Source organism: Amborella trichopoda, chromosome 8 (genome assembly GCF_054954075.1).
Source record: "Amborella trichopoda isolate Santa Cruz 75 chromosome 8, AtrichopodaSantaCruz75HAP2 v2.0, whole genome shotgun sequence".
NCBI lineage: Eukaryota > Viridiplantae > Streptophyta > Magnoliopsida > Amborellales > Amborellaceae > Amborella > Amborella trichopoda.
In genome coordinates, this window is record NC_142343.1 from 33,401,852 (window position 1) to 33,416,464 (window position 14,613).

The 14,613-nt window shown below is 37.4% G+C and overlaps 2 protein-coding genes across 2 annotated transcripts; one reads left to right on the forward strand and one right to left on the reverse strand.

The window, feature by feature from the left end:
- Positions 1-224: 224 nt before the first annotated feature.
- Positions 225-10,182, reverse strand: LOC148781029 (protein FAR1-RELATED SEQUENCE 5-like). The gene is made up of 3 exons (XM_088874694.1): positions 9,959-10,182; positions 1,970-3,002; positions 225-356 (listed from the first exon to the last, which is right to left on the reverse strand). The coding sequence occupies exons 1-3, from the start codon at positions 10,180-10,182 to the stop codon at positions 225-227; spliced, it is 1,389 nt and encodes a 462-aa protein (XP_088730820.1).
- Positions 10,183-11,966: 1,784 nt separating this feature from the next.
- On the forward strand, positions 11,967-12,653 carry LOC18423542 (uncharacterized). The gene has a single exon (XM_020674038.1). It carries the CDS (start codon positions 11,967-11,969, stop codon positions 12,651-12,653), a length of 687 nt encoding a protein of 228 aa, XP_020529697.1.
- Positions 12,654-14,613: the final 1,960 nt, after the last annotated feature.

Below are 14,613 nucleotides of genomic sequence, written 5' to 3' on the forward strand. Positions count from 1 at the left end.
CTATCATAAATTCAAAACACAATAAAGCACTTCCCCCATATTTTTTTGTTTTTCAAGCCATATACCATACAAAACTTGTCATAAATTCCGAACTCAATAAGACAATGCTGCCATATTGATTTTTTTCAAGCCATATATCATACAAAACCTGTCAAATTCCAAATGGAACAACGTGTAATAATACAAATAATTAAAATATTTACCTCCCTACCTTCTAACCTATTCTACCACCACCACATCATATGGACAAGCATGTAATAACCATGGAACAAGGTAAATTCATCAGACGTAGTGCAGGCATCGTATTCTGACTTGGAAACATCTAGTGAAATGTGAAGTCCTCCATCAATCGGTGTCTGCAAATATAAGACCATCAGTAAGTAATACAAGCACGTATAGAAGTACCACAATGCTTAAGAAAGATAAAGTTATGAATAAATGGACACAATGGGAAATTTTTTTTGCCTACATTGTGAACAACCAAATAAGCATAATAATTTCAATGTAAACAAATTTTTTACCATTACTCATCATTTTCCACATTCTCACATGACCCATCCGTGCATCCCATATTAACATTTCACCTAAATGAAAAAAAGCATTTAAAATGTTTAAGCAATTCTTATTAAAATCACATTGAGTAAGAGAAATGGAGCAATAGGTCATTCATACTTTGAACATGCGAGAGATGGACAATTCCTTTTGTCATGTCCACTCTTTTTACAAACTGCGCACTTTCGGGTAACTTCCTTCTCTCTCGCTTTCGCTTTCTTTACCTCTATCTCAACCGAGATACATATCTAACATTGGTTGGTCTCCTCCTTGTTAATGCCCGAGGGGGCCCAAGGAAATTACATCGTGCATGTCCCTCAACCTCAGTATGATTGCTACTGCCGGCAATCATATTCTCATTCTGACTGCTGCAAGGGGTCTTAAAGGCACCATCTGGTAATAGCACACCCCAGATCGTGGCCTTAAACTTTGAAAGTGTACTTGATATTTCAATCATTATAATGCATGGAGTTCTGCACTTTCTCTAGCATGCTCTGCTAGTTCTCTAGTGGATTGACACATCTCATTAAAACAAATTAAATGGGGTAGATCAGAAGTACCTTGAATTTGTTTTCCATGGGCATCAAGTACAACACCTTTCATCACATCTTTCGTCCACCTCTTCTTTATGTAATGCGACGGGATTTCAAAAATATTTTTCACTATCAAGACCCTAATCCCATGTCTACAAATAATGTCTAGCCTCTCGTACATGTGGCACGTACAAACAAAAGTTTGGTCATGACCATTAAACTCTACATTGCAGGACCTTGTTCCACTCCCACGTTTGGATACCTTGAATAATGCAATTGTACCATTGTCTTCAATCATTTCATAAGTGTAATTAACACCTTCTACAACTTCTTCTCCAAACATATTTATAACTTTGTGTGTATATAATTCGAAGCGTGAGCCTTGATGTCACACGTGGTCCTCAAACAAGGCGTAGATATCATGTTCTTTAAGTCATTTTCTCTCATCTTAAGAATTTTTTTATCCTGTACTTTTATAGTAGTTTCCATCAATGTGCGTAAGTTTGTATTGGAAGTCACTTACTTTTTCAAGTGCTTATTAATTTCTTCGCTTCTCTTAGTCGATGACATACCTGTTGTGAATACATCTGTCCGTATGCATCAATCCATTGCTTTCGACATCTATACAATCTATTAAGTCATTCATTCTGTTGAAGATCATATTTCTCAATAAGAGATTGCCATTCTGACTCAAAGTCTTCCTTAGTTTTACTCATTGTACAGTTTCTGAATATTTCTGAAAAAGATGTACTCCTTCGCAAGCCATGGCACAATTTTTCTCGGACCTTTGAAAGTATGTGCCACTTACAAAATTGATGTCTGCTTTTATTCATAACTTGTCTTACTGCAGCGGTCATTGCATGATCTTGATCGGTGATAATTACTCTGAGTTGACGTCCACCCATTGCCTCTAGCCTGTCTTCAAATACCCATACAAGAGACTCCACTTTCTCTATAAGAGCAAACCTAAAAAAATTTGTGCTAAAGTGGTGATTCACTCCAAGTATGGGAGCAAAGGGCATGTCAAATGAATTTGTCCTATATGTACTATCAAAGGTGACCACATTCGAGAAGTAATGGTAGAACACCCTAGATATGGCATCTACCCATAGTAGGCTGACAATGTGATCTTCTTCATCTAATTTTACTTTATAGAAAAAAGATGGATTGGATTTCGGCATATCAATTAACCAGTCCATCGCAAGATTTCCATCTTCCCCTTTGAGTTTTCTTCTCTTGTTTCTTAATTGGTTTTCAATGTCTTTTTGGGAGCAAGGGAGATTATCAATCCCTCCAGACTGCTCTAAAAAGATATCATAGATATTCCCAGATTTTACCAAAGCAGAGCTCATTGAGTTTGTCTTTGTCACATCCGATATTATTCGGTGTGATCGGATGAGTCGAGCTTTTCTTGGATTTACAAGAAGGTGATTGTGATCCTTAACGAAGCTTGTGGTAACCCACTCATTGTTGGCATATATGCTTATGCACATCTTCTCTCCACAACCACACCTTATTTGAGGCAAATTTTTTCTAGATTGCACTTCTCTCACCCTACGGAATCCCTCCTTAGAACATTTAAATTCCCTATCAATTCTCTTTTCGTCTTTATTCGTGTGAGTACTGCCCTTTCTGATACCAAACCCTTTCACCAATGCAAAACCCTTGTAAAACTCATAAGCATCATTTTCATCACCGAATCTCATTCCTACATGAGGTTCCTCTATTTCAGACCCCTTGAAGGATGTCGCATGCTCCACGTTTTTAGCATTTTCTAACTTATTGGGGGCTGGCGTTACAAGCAAGAGATATTTCTCCGTGGACTCTAGAGTAAGCCCCATGTTCTCATCCTCTGACCATGTGGGAGATGCCATAGTTTCTGAAATGGTGAGGTCCATCTCAGGTACTAAAATTTCTCTACACAAAACACAATTTATTAATCAATTAATGACTTCAATATTTCACACATTTTTTCAAAATTAATTTGATAATCTCTATATCTTATCTCTTGGTCCTGAAGTAGTAGTTCTCAAATATTAGAAATCAAGTTCACAATTTCAAAAAAAAAAAAAAAAAAAAAATTGGAAATCCTGAAGAGCACCATGCAACAAACAAATGCATTTCCAATACTTTGATCTGCCATACTACATAAGTACAATACCAAATGCAGGAAATGCCCTTCAAGAAGTAGATAATAAGCATAAAAAAAAATTGTCATGCCATGAAAGCCCAAGCTTATCTCAAATATTAGAAATCAAGTTAACATATTTCAAAAAAACAAAAAAATTGATATCCTAATAAGCATCATCCAACAAAAAAATGCATTTCCACTACTCTGATCTGCCATACTACATAAGTACATTACCAAATGCAGGAAAACATGGCAGCCTAGCATTGCAAATGGACACACACTGGAGTTTATTTCATCATAGATTTCGCCTTTGAAAATACAAGGGAAAACAAAAGTTCCTCTTTACGCAAAGTAGGAAAAGCACACAAAACTAAATGCTGGTTTGGAGACTATCAGCATTTTCGAGTACCTTAACAAACACCAAGTTCTAAGTACTTAAAACTCTCGCAATATATCTACATCCAAATAAGCTTAGCAAAAAAAATCTTGGACCAACAATCATACAATTGGATTAATCAGAGCAATAGGAATCACCGAAAAATTGAAAACCCCAATTTTTTCCTGAAAAAATCGAATTCAGAGCTAACAATATCTATATCAAAATCAGAGCAATAAGAATCACCCAAAACCCGAAACCCCCAAATACTTTATGAGAAAATCGAATTCAGAGCTTACAATATATCTATATCCAAATAAGCAATAATAATCACCCAAAAATCGAAACCCCCAATTTTTTGTTAAACACAAATCGAATTCAGAGTATACAATCCTTATACATGAGGAAGAAAGCAAATAAGCAATTAGAATCGCCCAAATACCGAAACCCCCAATTTTTTGCTGATCACAAATCGAATTAAGAATACAATCCTTATACATGAGGAAGAAAGCAAATAAGCAATAACAATCAACCAAAAACTGAAACCCCCAATTTTTTTCTGAACACAAATCGAATTTAGAGCATACAATCTTTATACATGAGGAAGAAAGCAAATAAGCAATAAGAATCACCCAAAAACTGAAACCCCCAATTTTTTGTGAAAACAAATCGAATTCAGAGCATACAATCCTTATACATGAGGAAGAAAGCAAATAAGCAATAAAAATCACCCAAAAACTGAAACCCCCAATTTTTTGCTGAACACAAATCGAATTCAGAGCATACAATCCTTATACATGAGGAAGAAAGCAAATAAGCAATAAGAATCACCCAACAACCGAAACCCCCAATTTTAATGGCATGCATGTGAGAGAGAAGGAGGGGGAGGAGGAGGAGGAAGAGGAAGAGCATGCCTGTGAATTGCACAGCTCAAATGGGTTTTAATGGTGCCATAAAAAAATCTCTTGTGTGTCTCCAAAGCATCAGCCGATGCCAACGAAGATGACTCCTCTTCCTTGGAGGTTTTCCTCAACAATGACTGGTAATAGCTTTCTCTCTCTATCTACCCAAATGGGTTCTTCTTCTTCTTCACACCGGAAGAATTCGAAGGAGGGGGCGGTAGCAGCTTGTAGTGAGGTTTGCTTCACGAGGTCTTAGGTTTTTGGGTTCTTCACGGGGTCACAGGGGAGATGCAGGGAGAACAACAGGAGAGAGAGTAGGCTTCATGGTTGTCAAGAGAGAGAGAGAGAATGCGCCTAATTTTTTTCGAAACCAACTGGGTTTAATCGTTGCCGACGATTTTCCCACCTTCCATAATCACCGTTGGGCTCACGCGAACTGGGTAGATGAGCCGGCTCACCCAAGCTATATATATATATATATGGAAAAAGATTTGGTATGCCATCTCGCATACAAGGAATGGATGCGCCAATGTCCTAGATTATCCAGGCGTGTTTTCAACGATAGGATGGCCATACGCTTGGGTTAGCGTAAAAAAACGTATGGGCCCCAAGGCAATTAATGCCATGTCAAGCCTGTTCGCCACCGTGAGTGAATGTTTAGCAAAGTACGTGAGATGGGCAATTAACGCCTTCTGAATGTTCCCCTTTCTCTCTAAAATGATTCCATCCTCTATCTCTCTCTAACTGTCTCTCTCCCTCACCCAAACCAATTGCCTTTCCACCTAGCCTCCCTGCACGCTCTCTCCAAGCACCCTCTATGTCATTCTAACTCTCTCTCTCCCCCACCCAAACCAATCAACTTTCCACCTAGCCTCTCTACACTTTCTCTCCAACCAAAACATCTCCCATCTCTATTGGCGCAACCTCTAACTCTATCTAACTCTTTCTCTACACCCAAACCAATGGCCTTTCCACCTGGCCTCTCTACACTCCGCTCTCTTTTTTTTCAAACTTGTTTGTATTATTTTAGAAGTATTTGTGGCATAGAAAATCAGTTGGCACTCCGAGCAATCGAAAGAGGAAATCGATCTATCTAGATTGACTTTCGTTTTTGTAATTTGACCGGCACAACAATCTCTATTGATTTTAAATATTTAAATTAGTTTGGAGCTCCATTTGACAGGCTCTCGCCATTGGAAACTCTCTCGGATTTGGCTGTAAACAGTTTGGCACCCACATGGGGCAATCGAGCAGATTTTCAATGCCAAAAACACATTTTGGTGTCTCAAATAAAAAAAAATAAAAACACATTCAGTTATTTTCCTTTTAAAAGAAATGCATTTCAACATAATCTAGTCCTCCTTATTATAAAAAAAAAAAAATCCCAAAAATTGCATTTTAGGGCCACATTTTTTGTTTTGAAACATGTAAATATGTAATAAAAGATTGTTGCTAGGTATTTACCTTTTATTTTTTTTCTTTGCACATAAAAAAAAAAAAAGTATAAGCTAAATCTCTATTTTAAGAGCACCTTTACTCGAAAATCAAGAAAAATAAAAAAAAAAAAGAGGAAAAAACGCAGGTCAAGGCATCTAGGCGCCTAAAATGGTGTGCGATTGTAAGAACTTGGATGAAGGGGATATCTTTGTTCTATAGAATACAAATAATGTAGAGGGATCAATTTTCCAGGTGGATTTTGACTTGTTTCCCTCTCACGATCAATCAATAAGGAAAACCTGAAAGAAAGGGAAGAAAAGGTCAGCCTTACCATTCCCTCGAGAAGAGGTTGAAGAACTCGCAATATGTATCTCTTGATCCACCTTCGCATGGTTTCTTGGATGATCCATATATATGGGAAGAAGTGCTAGATATTAAAAAATTAACCCATGTTACCTCCACAAGAGGGAGGCTGTCTAGAAGTCGTTAACCACAGAGGCATGGTCCCAATTAATGGGGCACCCCCAGATCAAGAGACTTCATTTAGCAAAGAATAAGCCATTGTTGATGTAGAAGACCCTGTAAGGGCAGTCCCACCAAATCACTCAAAGGAGGTACAGTCATCTGATATAGCACGGGCAGTTGATGAAATTGAACCCCTATTTATTAACTCTCAACCGTCCTAAGGCCATCAAAATGTTAATTTAGTCACTCTTCTTGTACGAGAGTCCCACTTGGACTCAAGCACTAAGAAGGAGCCTACTCCAAAATTAACTTCTCAAGTGCAACCCAAAATTTTAAATAGAAAAGACAATAAAAAAGGAGTGGGATGATCACTTACACCTTGCATTGGAAAATGGGGGATTCACACCCCATTCTCCAAAAGCAATAAATCCTAATGAATAACATAACTATCCCTTTAATGGAAAAAACCTAATGAGCTTAGTTGTCCAAACAAAAGATTGAGGGACTAAGAAACTATAAGTGATTTTGAGTCTGAAAATCACGGTTCAAAGTAGGGTAGTTCAAAAGAAAAGTTCAATGGAAATTCAACGAGCATTGTAAAAGAGATATTGATACCAACCCTAGGGCGATGGAAATCCACGAATAACTGAAATTAGAGTCTCCCTGCCACCTAAAGAACAGAAGAATGAAAGAGCCCCAATTTGGTTTTGGGGGCAAGGTGCTAAATAAAAAGAAAAGAAAAAGAAAAAGAATTAGAGTACTATTGACTCTTTTTCTTCTCCTTCTCCTTCTCTTTCTTTATCATCTTCTTCAAACAAAATAGAAATGAGAGGAAAACAAAATTTGCTAGGCAAAAAATCCGAAAGGAACCTCGAGCATTGGAAAAAATGCCATTGGGCTGAACACCCGAAAGCGACCCCAAGCTGATGGAATTAGAGAAATTCTCTCTCATTTCCATCTATTCTCTAAACGGTTTCATCTCTAAACATCTTCTCTTCCTTCTTCCTGAGTGAGAATAGTGTCAAAAACAAATTTAATGAAAATTAGCTTGATTGTTAAGGACCTTGATCATTTGGACTTTAAAAGGTAAGTGAGGTAGGAACGAAATGGACAGTCGAAGGAAATTTCGAGCACTCAGGGGTACTATCTTTTACTTGCCAAGATGTCGATTTGCCCGAAAACTTCAAAGAACTGCCTTTGGAATTACAACACAAGGGCCAAGGTTGGAAGATGAACATGTAGTTCATGATTCCTCGGCTTGAAATCCTAGTAAGGACCCGACAAGCTCATATAGGGTTCACCAATGGGGTCACAAGTGGTAAAACTGTCAAACCTCCACAATTTTAAAAAAATTTCTAAAATCTCTTTCGAAATTTATTGTCAAACATTTTTAAATATTTTCAGTAAATAAAAAAAATTAAAAACAAAATCCTTTGTCATGTGATTTGAAAAACTTTAATTTCTTTTTTAAAATCGTACAATCCACTGCAACTCCTGGTTATATTTCTAAAACTTCTGAAATATTTTCTAAAACGAAGGAATTGGAAGCCCGTAAATGATGTTACCGCGTTACCTTCCTCTATTCTCTTGGAAATAAACTGACAATCCTTTTAAGGAATACGGCGAAATTTAAGATAACCTTTCTTTAGGAAAGCTTTCCTAGCCTTAAGGTATTCCAAGCAATAAGCCAAACACGTAGTTCTAAATAAACCTAGTAGAGAGAAGAAACGCTGGAGTTGCCAAATTCAAAACTTATAATTTAGAGCTTCAACAATCGAAAGAATGTCAAGACTAAGATCATGTGGCATGGGTAGAAAATCCAGCTCAGAAGTCCGAATTAGCATGAGAAAATGTCCAATAAAAAGCTCATGTCATAAACCCTAGGATGAAACTGCAAGGATGAGTGGGATGACCCGACGTCTTGTGTTACAGCTCCACTAAATGAACCTGTATACCCTCTGACCATTTGATATTAGGTGAAGAGGATGAGAGACATTGTCTGCAGGTATCTACTTCTTTGTCATCCACTTGTTCCTCGAATGATAGGGTGCACCAAAGAGAGACAACTGTAGATACCAATTTTGAAATTGGCAGCTTTTCTTAAGTTCTTGAACCCTAGGTACCAAAACAGCCTAATGAACCCTAGAGACGAAAACAACCTAGTAAACCCTAGGGACCACAACAACCAAGTATATGCTAATCACATTTTTGGAGTAAAAACCAATACTTTAAGCTTACCCAGTAGTCCAAATAGTCATCCTAGATAATCTTGAGACTAATAAATATAGAAAACTACCCCAGACCCGATCTGACACCCTTAGCCCCATAACAGACACCTAAAAGTCGTAGCCCTCTAGACCCCTCAAATTTTATCCAAATTGGGCCATTTTTCATTCAAAATTGAAGAGGAGATCAAGATCTTTCAAAGGTTGGATAATCACCTGAATCCGATCTACAGTTTATAAGATATGGCCTGGGCAAATTTGTTTAACTGAAATTCCATCTGGACACGACACAGTTTGTGTGGTTCAAAAAATTTGTAGACGACACATCGTATCGTCCAGACAAAAATGACACAACACGATACAAATCATGTGCTCTATTTGTTTTGACCATTTTTTATGAGGTTTTTATTCACAAGGTTTGGTTTTTAGGTGCGATTTTTGTTTCGATGGGAGACATCACACAAGCATAATTTACCTGAAGTCATGAATGGAAAAGAGGGGAAATTTATGCTTTTAAGGGAGAAAGCAGGAAAAGATGGGACGTAAAAGAAAGAATGAACCCTGTGAAATTGATACCATAAAAGACCGTAAAGGAGAAAAGATAGGGGAAGGAATAGAGAGAGGCGGGAGGTAAGAATAGTGAGAAAGAAGAGAGAAGGGGAGATAAAATAGACCTCCTCTTGTCTTGTGTCGCGTTGTCGGATTGGGACAATTTTGAAAAAAAAAAAATACCTCAGGGTGAGGGGGTAGTACTCGTGATTTTTAGAAAACACGATCCTATTTGATAATTGACCCCTCCCAATAATATCCGTATATAATTTGCTCAAAATAAATATGGGTAAAATATTAACTATTTCATTTCAATAAAACTTTCCAAGAAAAAGAGAACATATCTCTCTTCTCTCTCTCTTACACTCAGCTGTCCAAGAAAAGCGTCGAGAGTATCTCTAAGGTCTCATGGCATCCGGTTTGAGGCTTGTTTTGTAGTCAAAAGTTTTCCTTGTTTCCTGTCATTGAAACTTCTAAAGCATTTACGCTAAAACCATAGCAGACTTCTACAAGAAACTGCTCACCCCAACCCTCCTCATCTTATCTAAATAATCCACAACCTCATCTTTGTTCTAAACCTCATGCGTCATCAGAGAGACCTATATATCGATTAGTGGAGCCTTTCGACCTCAAAAAAGTCCGTCCAATGTGAGATTACAAATATGCAACGCAGGCAGCAATCGGACAGGCAATGGGTCATTCATATAGTGAATGGGAATGTCAGACTGAACCTAGAGGAGGAGCTGGGGGAATGAAAGCATCGTTGCATTTACAAAATCCTGTCCTACCTCCAAAAGCTCCATAAAGGGGCCTCATAACTCCCCGGATTGTTTCGTTGGGCCCGTTGTACAATGGCATCCCTCACCTGCAACCCATGGAGCACCACAACCATCGTGCGCTCCTCCACTTCCTTGATCGCTTGCAACACTCGGCTGATGTCTGCCTGGAGGTGATCCAAGCCATAGAGTAGACGCTCAGGGCCTGCAATGGAGAGCCCCGAGTTCCTTAACATGATGCTGCTCGACGGCTGCTTCTTGCTTGACCTCCACCACACCACGGAAGCTGACGACACAAGAGGCTATGCAAACGATGACCCAGTGTTCGGCCCCAATAGTACTTGGGCATAAAGAATAAACTGAGAAGGGTTTTGGGTTAGCCTTTTATGAGGTCGAAGCTTATGCCTGGATGAGTGAGCCGAGGGACTGTGTGACCATTGTGTGTGATGGTAGGCCTACAGAGAGGGGGGCCAAAACCTCATCTATGTTCTATCACATGGCATGCATATCGATAGATCATTCGGAAAAGCTAATTATTCACCTTTTGGGTGAAGCGTATGCATGTGCTAGAGGTACCCCCATACACTATAGAGTTGTGGTCGCATCAGGTCATGGTGACATTGACTCGTCTCTAAGAAACGACCTATAATCCACAGATAGGGATTGTGACGCTTTGACTCATCGGGCAGACTTTGATGACCCGCTAATGAGCCCCTGCTTGGACTGTGGGTCATGGGAAACACTGAGTCGGTTCGATAAAACAAGTGCGGTATGTAGTCCGCAATTGAAGGTGGAGTATCCCATAATTACAGATTGAATTTCCCATCATATGAATTTAATTGTGTTCATTTTATTATTGAAATGATTTTAGTTTTATTATTTGAATTTTTATGAATCTCTCAATATTTTATTTATGATTTTTGGACTTATAAAATCACAGTTATTGATTTTACAAAGTTATAAAAATTCAAATATAAATTAAAGTTTTGATTTAATTTTAAAAAATATTTATAAAATTACATAGGGGCCCATAGTGCACATGGGCCCACCATGTAGCATGTGGGTGGGGGGCCCACATGTGCCACATAGGGGTGGCACACCCCACCCCTTTGGATTATTTCTTGATTGCTTTGTGTTCAAGTCATTTAAGTTTTGGTAAGTTTGATTTGTAGCATGTGGTCAAATCTTTAAGAGATATGATCAATTTAAGTATATAGTAAATATTGATCCTTTCTTGTTTAAATATGGAAGTATATATTAACTTGATAATATTTGACATGTCCTTATGGAATATGTGAGATGGGATCATGCAATTTTATGGAATGTATTATATTTATTTTATTTAAATATATTGACGGGAAAGTGGTTTAAGGAAAGGGGGATAATGGTTCATGCACCTTCCATAATGTTGATGGCCCATCTATGGAAATGATGGTTCAGATCTCTCACCCCACAAATCACCTTGATTAATGGTCCATATTCAATATTAAAAAAGAGACAAACTATGGGAAACTCTAAAAAAACCTTAAATCTAAATTTTATGATAAATAGGGATTTTCTCCCCCATCTCCATACACCTTTCTCCCTCCCATAAACTCTCTCTCTTTCCTCCCTAGGGTCGACGCCCCTCTCATGTCATTGGATATTCTTAAGAAATTAAGCTAAAGCTACGACATACTTCCTATAAGAGTATTCCGATTCTTCTCATCATTGTTAAATGCTTAATGCGTGATCTGAGAGACCACTTGTCTATTGATTAAGTGGAGCCTCTCCAGCTCTAAAAAGTCCTTAACACTGTCCGATTACAAATATGCAAGGCAGGGAGCAATCGGACAGGCAATGGGTTATTGATGTAGTGAATGGGAATGTCAAATTAAACCGAGAGTAAGAGGCGGTGGAATGGTCACATCGTTGTATTTACAAAATCCCGTCCTACCTCCATGACTTCCATAAAGGGTCCTTCACTCCCAGGCTTGTTTCGCTCGGCCCACTGCACCACGGCAGCCCTCACCTCCAACCCATGGAGCACCACATGCGTCGTGCATTCCTCCACTTCCTTGATCGCTCGAAACACTCGGCCGACGTCTACCTAGTGATCCTCGAAACTGTGGAGCGGAAGCTCAGGGCCTGCTATGAGTGGCCTGATGAGCTGCCCAGAATGGAGATCCCGGAGTTCCTTAACATGATGCTGCTCGACGGTTGCTTCTTGCTTGAACTCCACCGCACCACCATAGATAAGGACACAACAGGCTACACAGACGACGACCCGGTGTTCGGCCCCAATAGGGCGGAGTTCTTCTCCGACAACAAGACTGAGGACCTGTTGCTGTCTGAAAACCAAATCCCGTTGCTGGTCTTGCAGACTTTGTTGGACCCCTTGAGGGAACGCTCCCATGCCGCCGAGGCGCATAAGGTGGCGTATGAGCTCTATTGGAGTGATAAGTGCACTTCGACGAACATTAAGGGGATGCATCCGCTTCATGTTTACCAAATGACGACGCCGGGGTGCCACTTTCCTGTAGTTGAAGAGGGGCTAAGAAACCCGGAGCCGTATCACAAGAAGGTACCATCAGCCACGGCGCTACATGATGCCCGGGTGAAGTTCCAAGTGAGCCCGTGCGATGCCAACTTAAAAATCAGTTTCGACGACGGGGTGCTTAAGCTACCCTATGCAGTCATTACCCCATCTGAGGTTTGTATTCGTTAACACAATCATAAGGAGGGCTATTTAACATTTTATAGGTTTTTTGGTTCAATTTCAAAGGCTAGAGAAGGGCTAGAACATTAAATATCTAAATTATGGATTCTTTTGATAATGTTTTCAATAAAAGATAAATTTTTCAATAAAATATAAATTTTCTAACAATTTTACATTAAAGTTTGTACCCTCTTGAAAAAGGGGTAGATTTTTTTTGGTTATTGCGAGGAATTATATAGGATATCAGTCCTTTAATCCGTACAGCTGCGAGGAGCAAATTTATTAAAAGAGTTTTGGTAACTCTTAATGCTAAATGGTTATTGCAAGTGTTTGAAAAAGCGGATCCGTAACCCGAGTCATTCACATCCGTACCCGTATCGAATCGGTAGATCGGTTTGGAGAATCAGCTGAATTGGCAATTTTCGTTTCAATTTTGTTTCAAAAAATCACTGTAATTCTCTAAAAGTAATGTTTTTTTTATTTCTAAAAGAAATTAGGAGTGGTGCATTATGTACTTTCATTATGTTGTAAAAATAGGTAAATTTTTAGAAGCTTTTCCTTTCTGGATATTTATACAATTATTAATTATAATATAGCATTATAATATTGTATCAAAATAATTTAAAAATATTAAAAAACACTTCTATATAATTTAAAAATATTTTAATGTATATAAAAATAATTATACTGACATAAGTTTAACATAATTATATTAATAAATAACAATTTGACATAATTATGTTAAGTTTTGTAATTATTATATGCAATTTTGTTATTGTAATTATATGTAATTAAAACTTAATTATATGTACTTTATTTTTGTATATTATAAAAAAGAAATAAGTTATTTGTTATTATTTATTAAATTTATAGGTATATTAATTTAAAATTACAATCTAAAGTATATAAAATTTCAATATCGCAATAACAATTTTAACATAATTATATAAATAAGATTATTTTTTATATATTTATATTCATTCAAAATAATATTATTAATGTAATTTTAATGTGATCATATTTACAAAATTAAAATTACATGGTGGAGAGCCAACTATGAAATTATTTATATGAAGTTTCTTAGTAGAGGGCCAAATCTTTTCATGTATAATCTAATTTTTGTAAATTTATATGGAATATTGTTTTGTAATTATATGTAATTGAAACTTACCATGATTGCGTGAAACAAACAGACATGGGTAATCGCAAACTCTGAGTTGAACATGATTGCGTGAAACAAACAGACATGGGTAATCGCAAACTCTGAGTTGAACACGTGCAAGGGCAAGTACTTAAAACCCCTTGCATAGGGCACCAATGTGGCACTTCGTGCCCACAGGAAAATGAGGAGCAAATCGTCAAAAGCGTTCTTTTCACGACAACAACTTTTTTAAACCTCGGTTGAAACTCAAGTTTTTGATGGACTAGCGATCCTTCGAAACTAACACAGACTCGAAATTTTCATAATTTAAGAAATTTTTAGAATTTAATAATATAAAGGGGGACTGCTTCCTTTCACTTTAGGAACAAGTTATGCGTCAATTGCATGGTTCATCGATTAAATAGACCAGGTTCTAAAAAGATATCATATACTCTCTCTCTCTCCATATCATAAACACTCGCAAAGTATTTACGATTAAACATTTCATTGTGTTTGTGACAATTTGTACCGTTCGAGAGAACGTCGAAGACGATTTTTCCGATCGGGTTCTGGCTAATAAAATGTGGGATGAATTATATTAGTTCATTATGATATTTAAAAAAGAAAAATAATTTAACTTATGGGATATTTAAAAGTAAAAAATTATATTACTTTATAGGATATTTTTTTTAAAAAAATATAATACTTGTTCATGAGATATTTTAAAAGAAAATCATAAAACTACATCCTTGGGCATGGGCACGTTTAGTCCATAAATCCACTTTGAAATTTATTTTCAAGTTGCTCTATCCATTATTCCACATTATA

Excerpts from the sequence above, each read along its gene's own strand:
- LOC148781029 (XM_088874694.1), bottom strand. The coding sequence starts at position 10,182 with ATGTTAAGGAACTCGGGGCTCTCCATTGCAGGCCCTGAGCGTCTACTC. Across the intron at positions 3,003-9,958 it reads CCTTTATGGAGCTTTTGGAG|AGAAATTTTAGTACCTGAGA; the intron begins GTAGGACAGGAT and ends TGTTTTGTGTAG. Across the intron at positions 357-1,969 it reads TGGGTGGACGTCAACTCAGA|ACACCGATTGATGGAGGACT; the intron begins GTAATTATCACC and ends TTATATTTGCAG.
- LOC18423542 (XM_020674038.1), top strand. The coding sequence starts at position 11,967 with ATGGAGCACCACATGCGTCGTGCATTCCTCCACTTCCTTGATCGCTCG.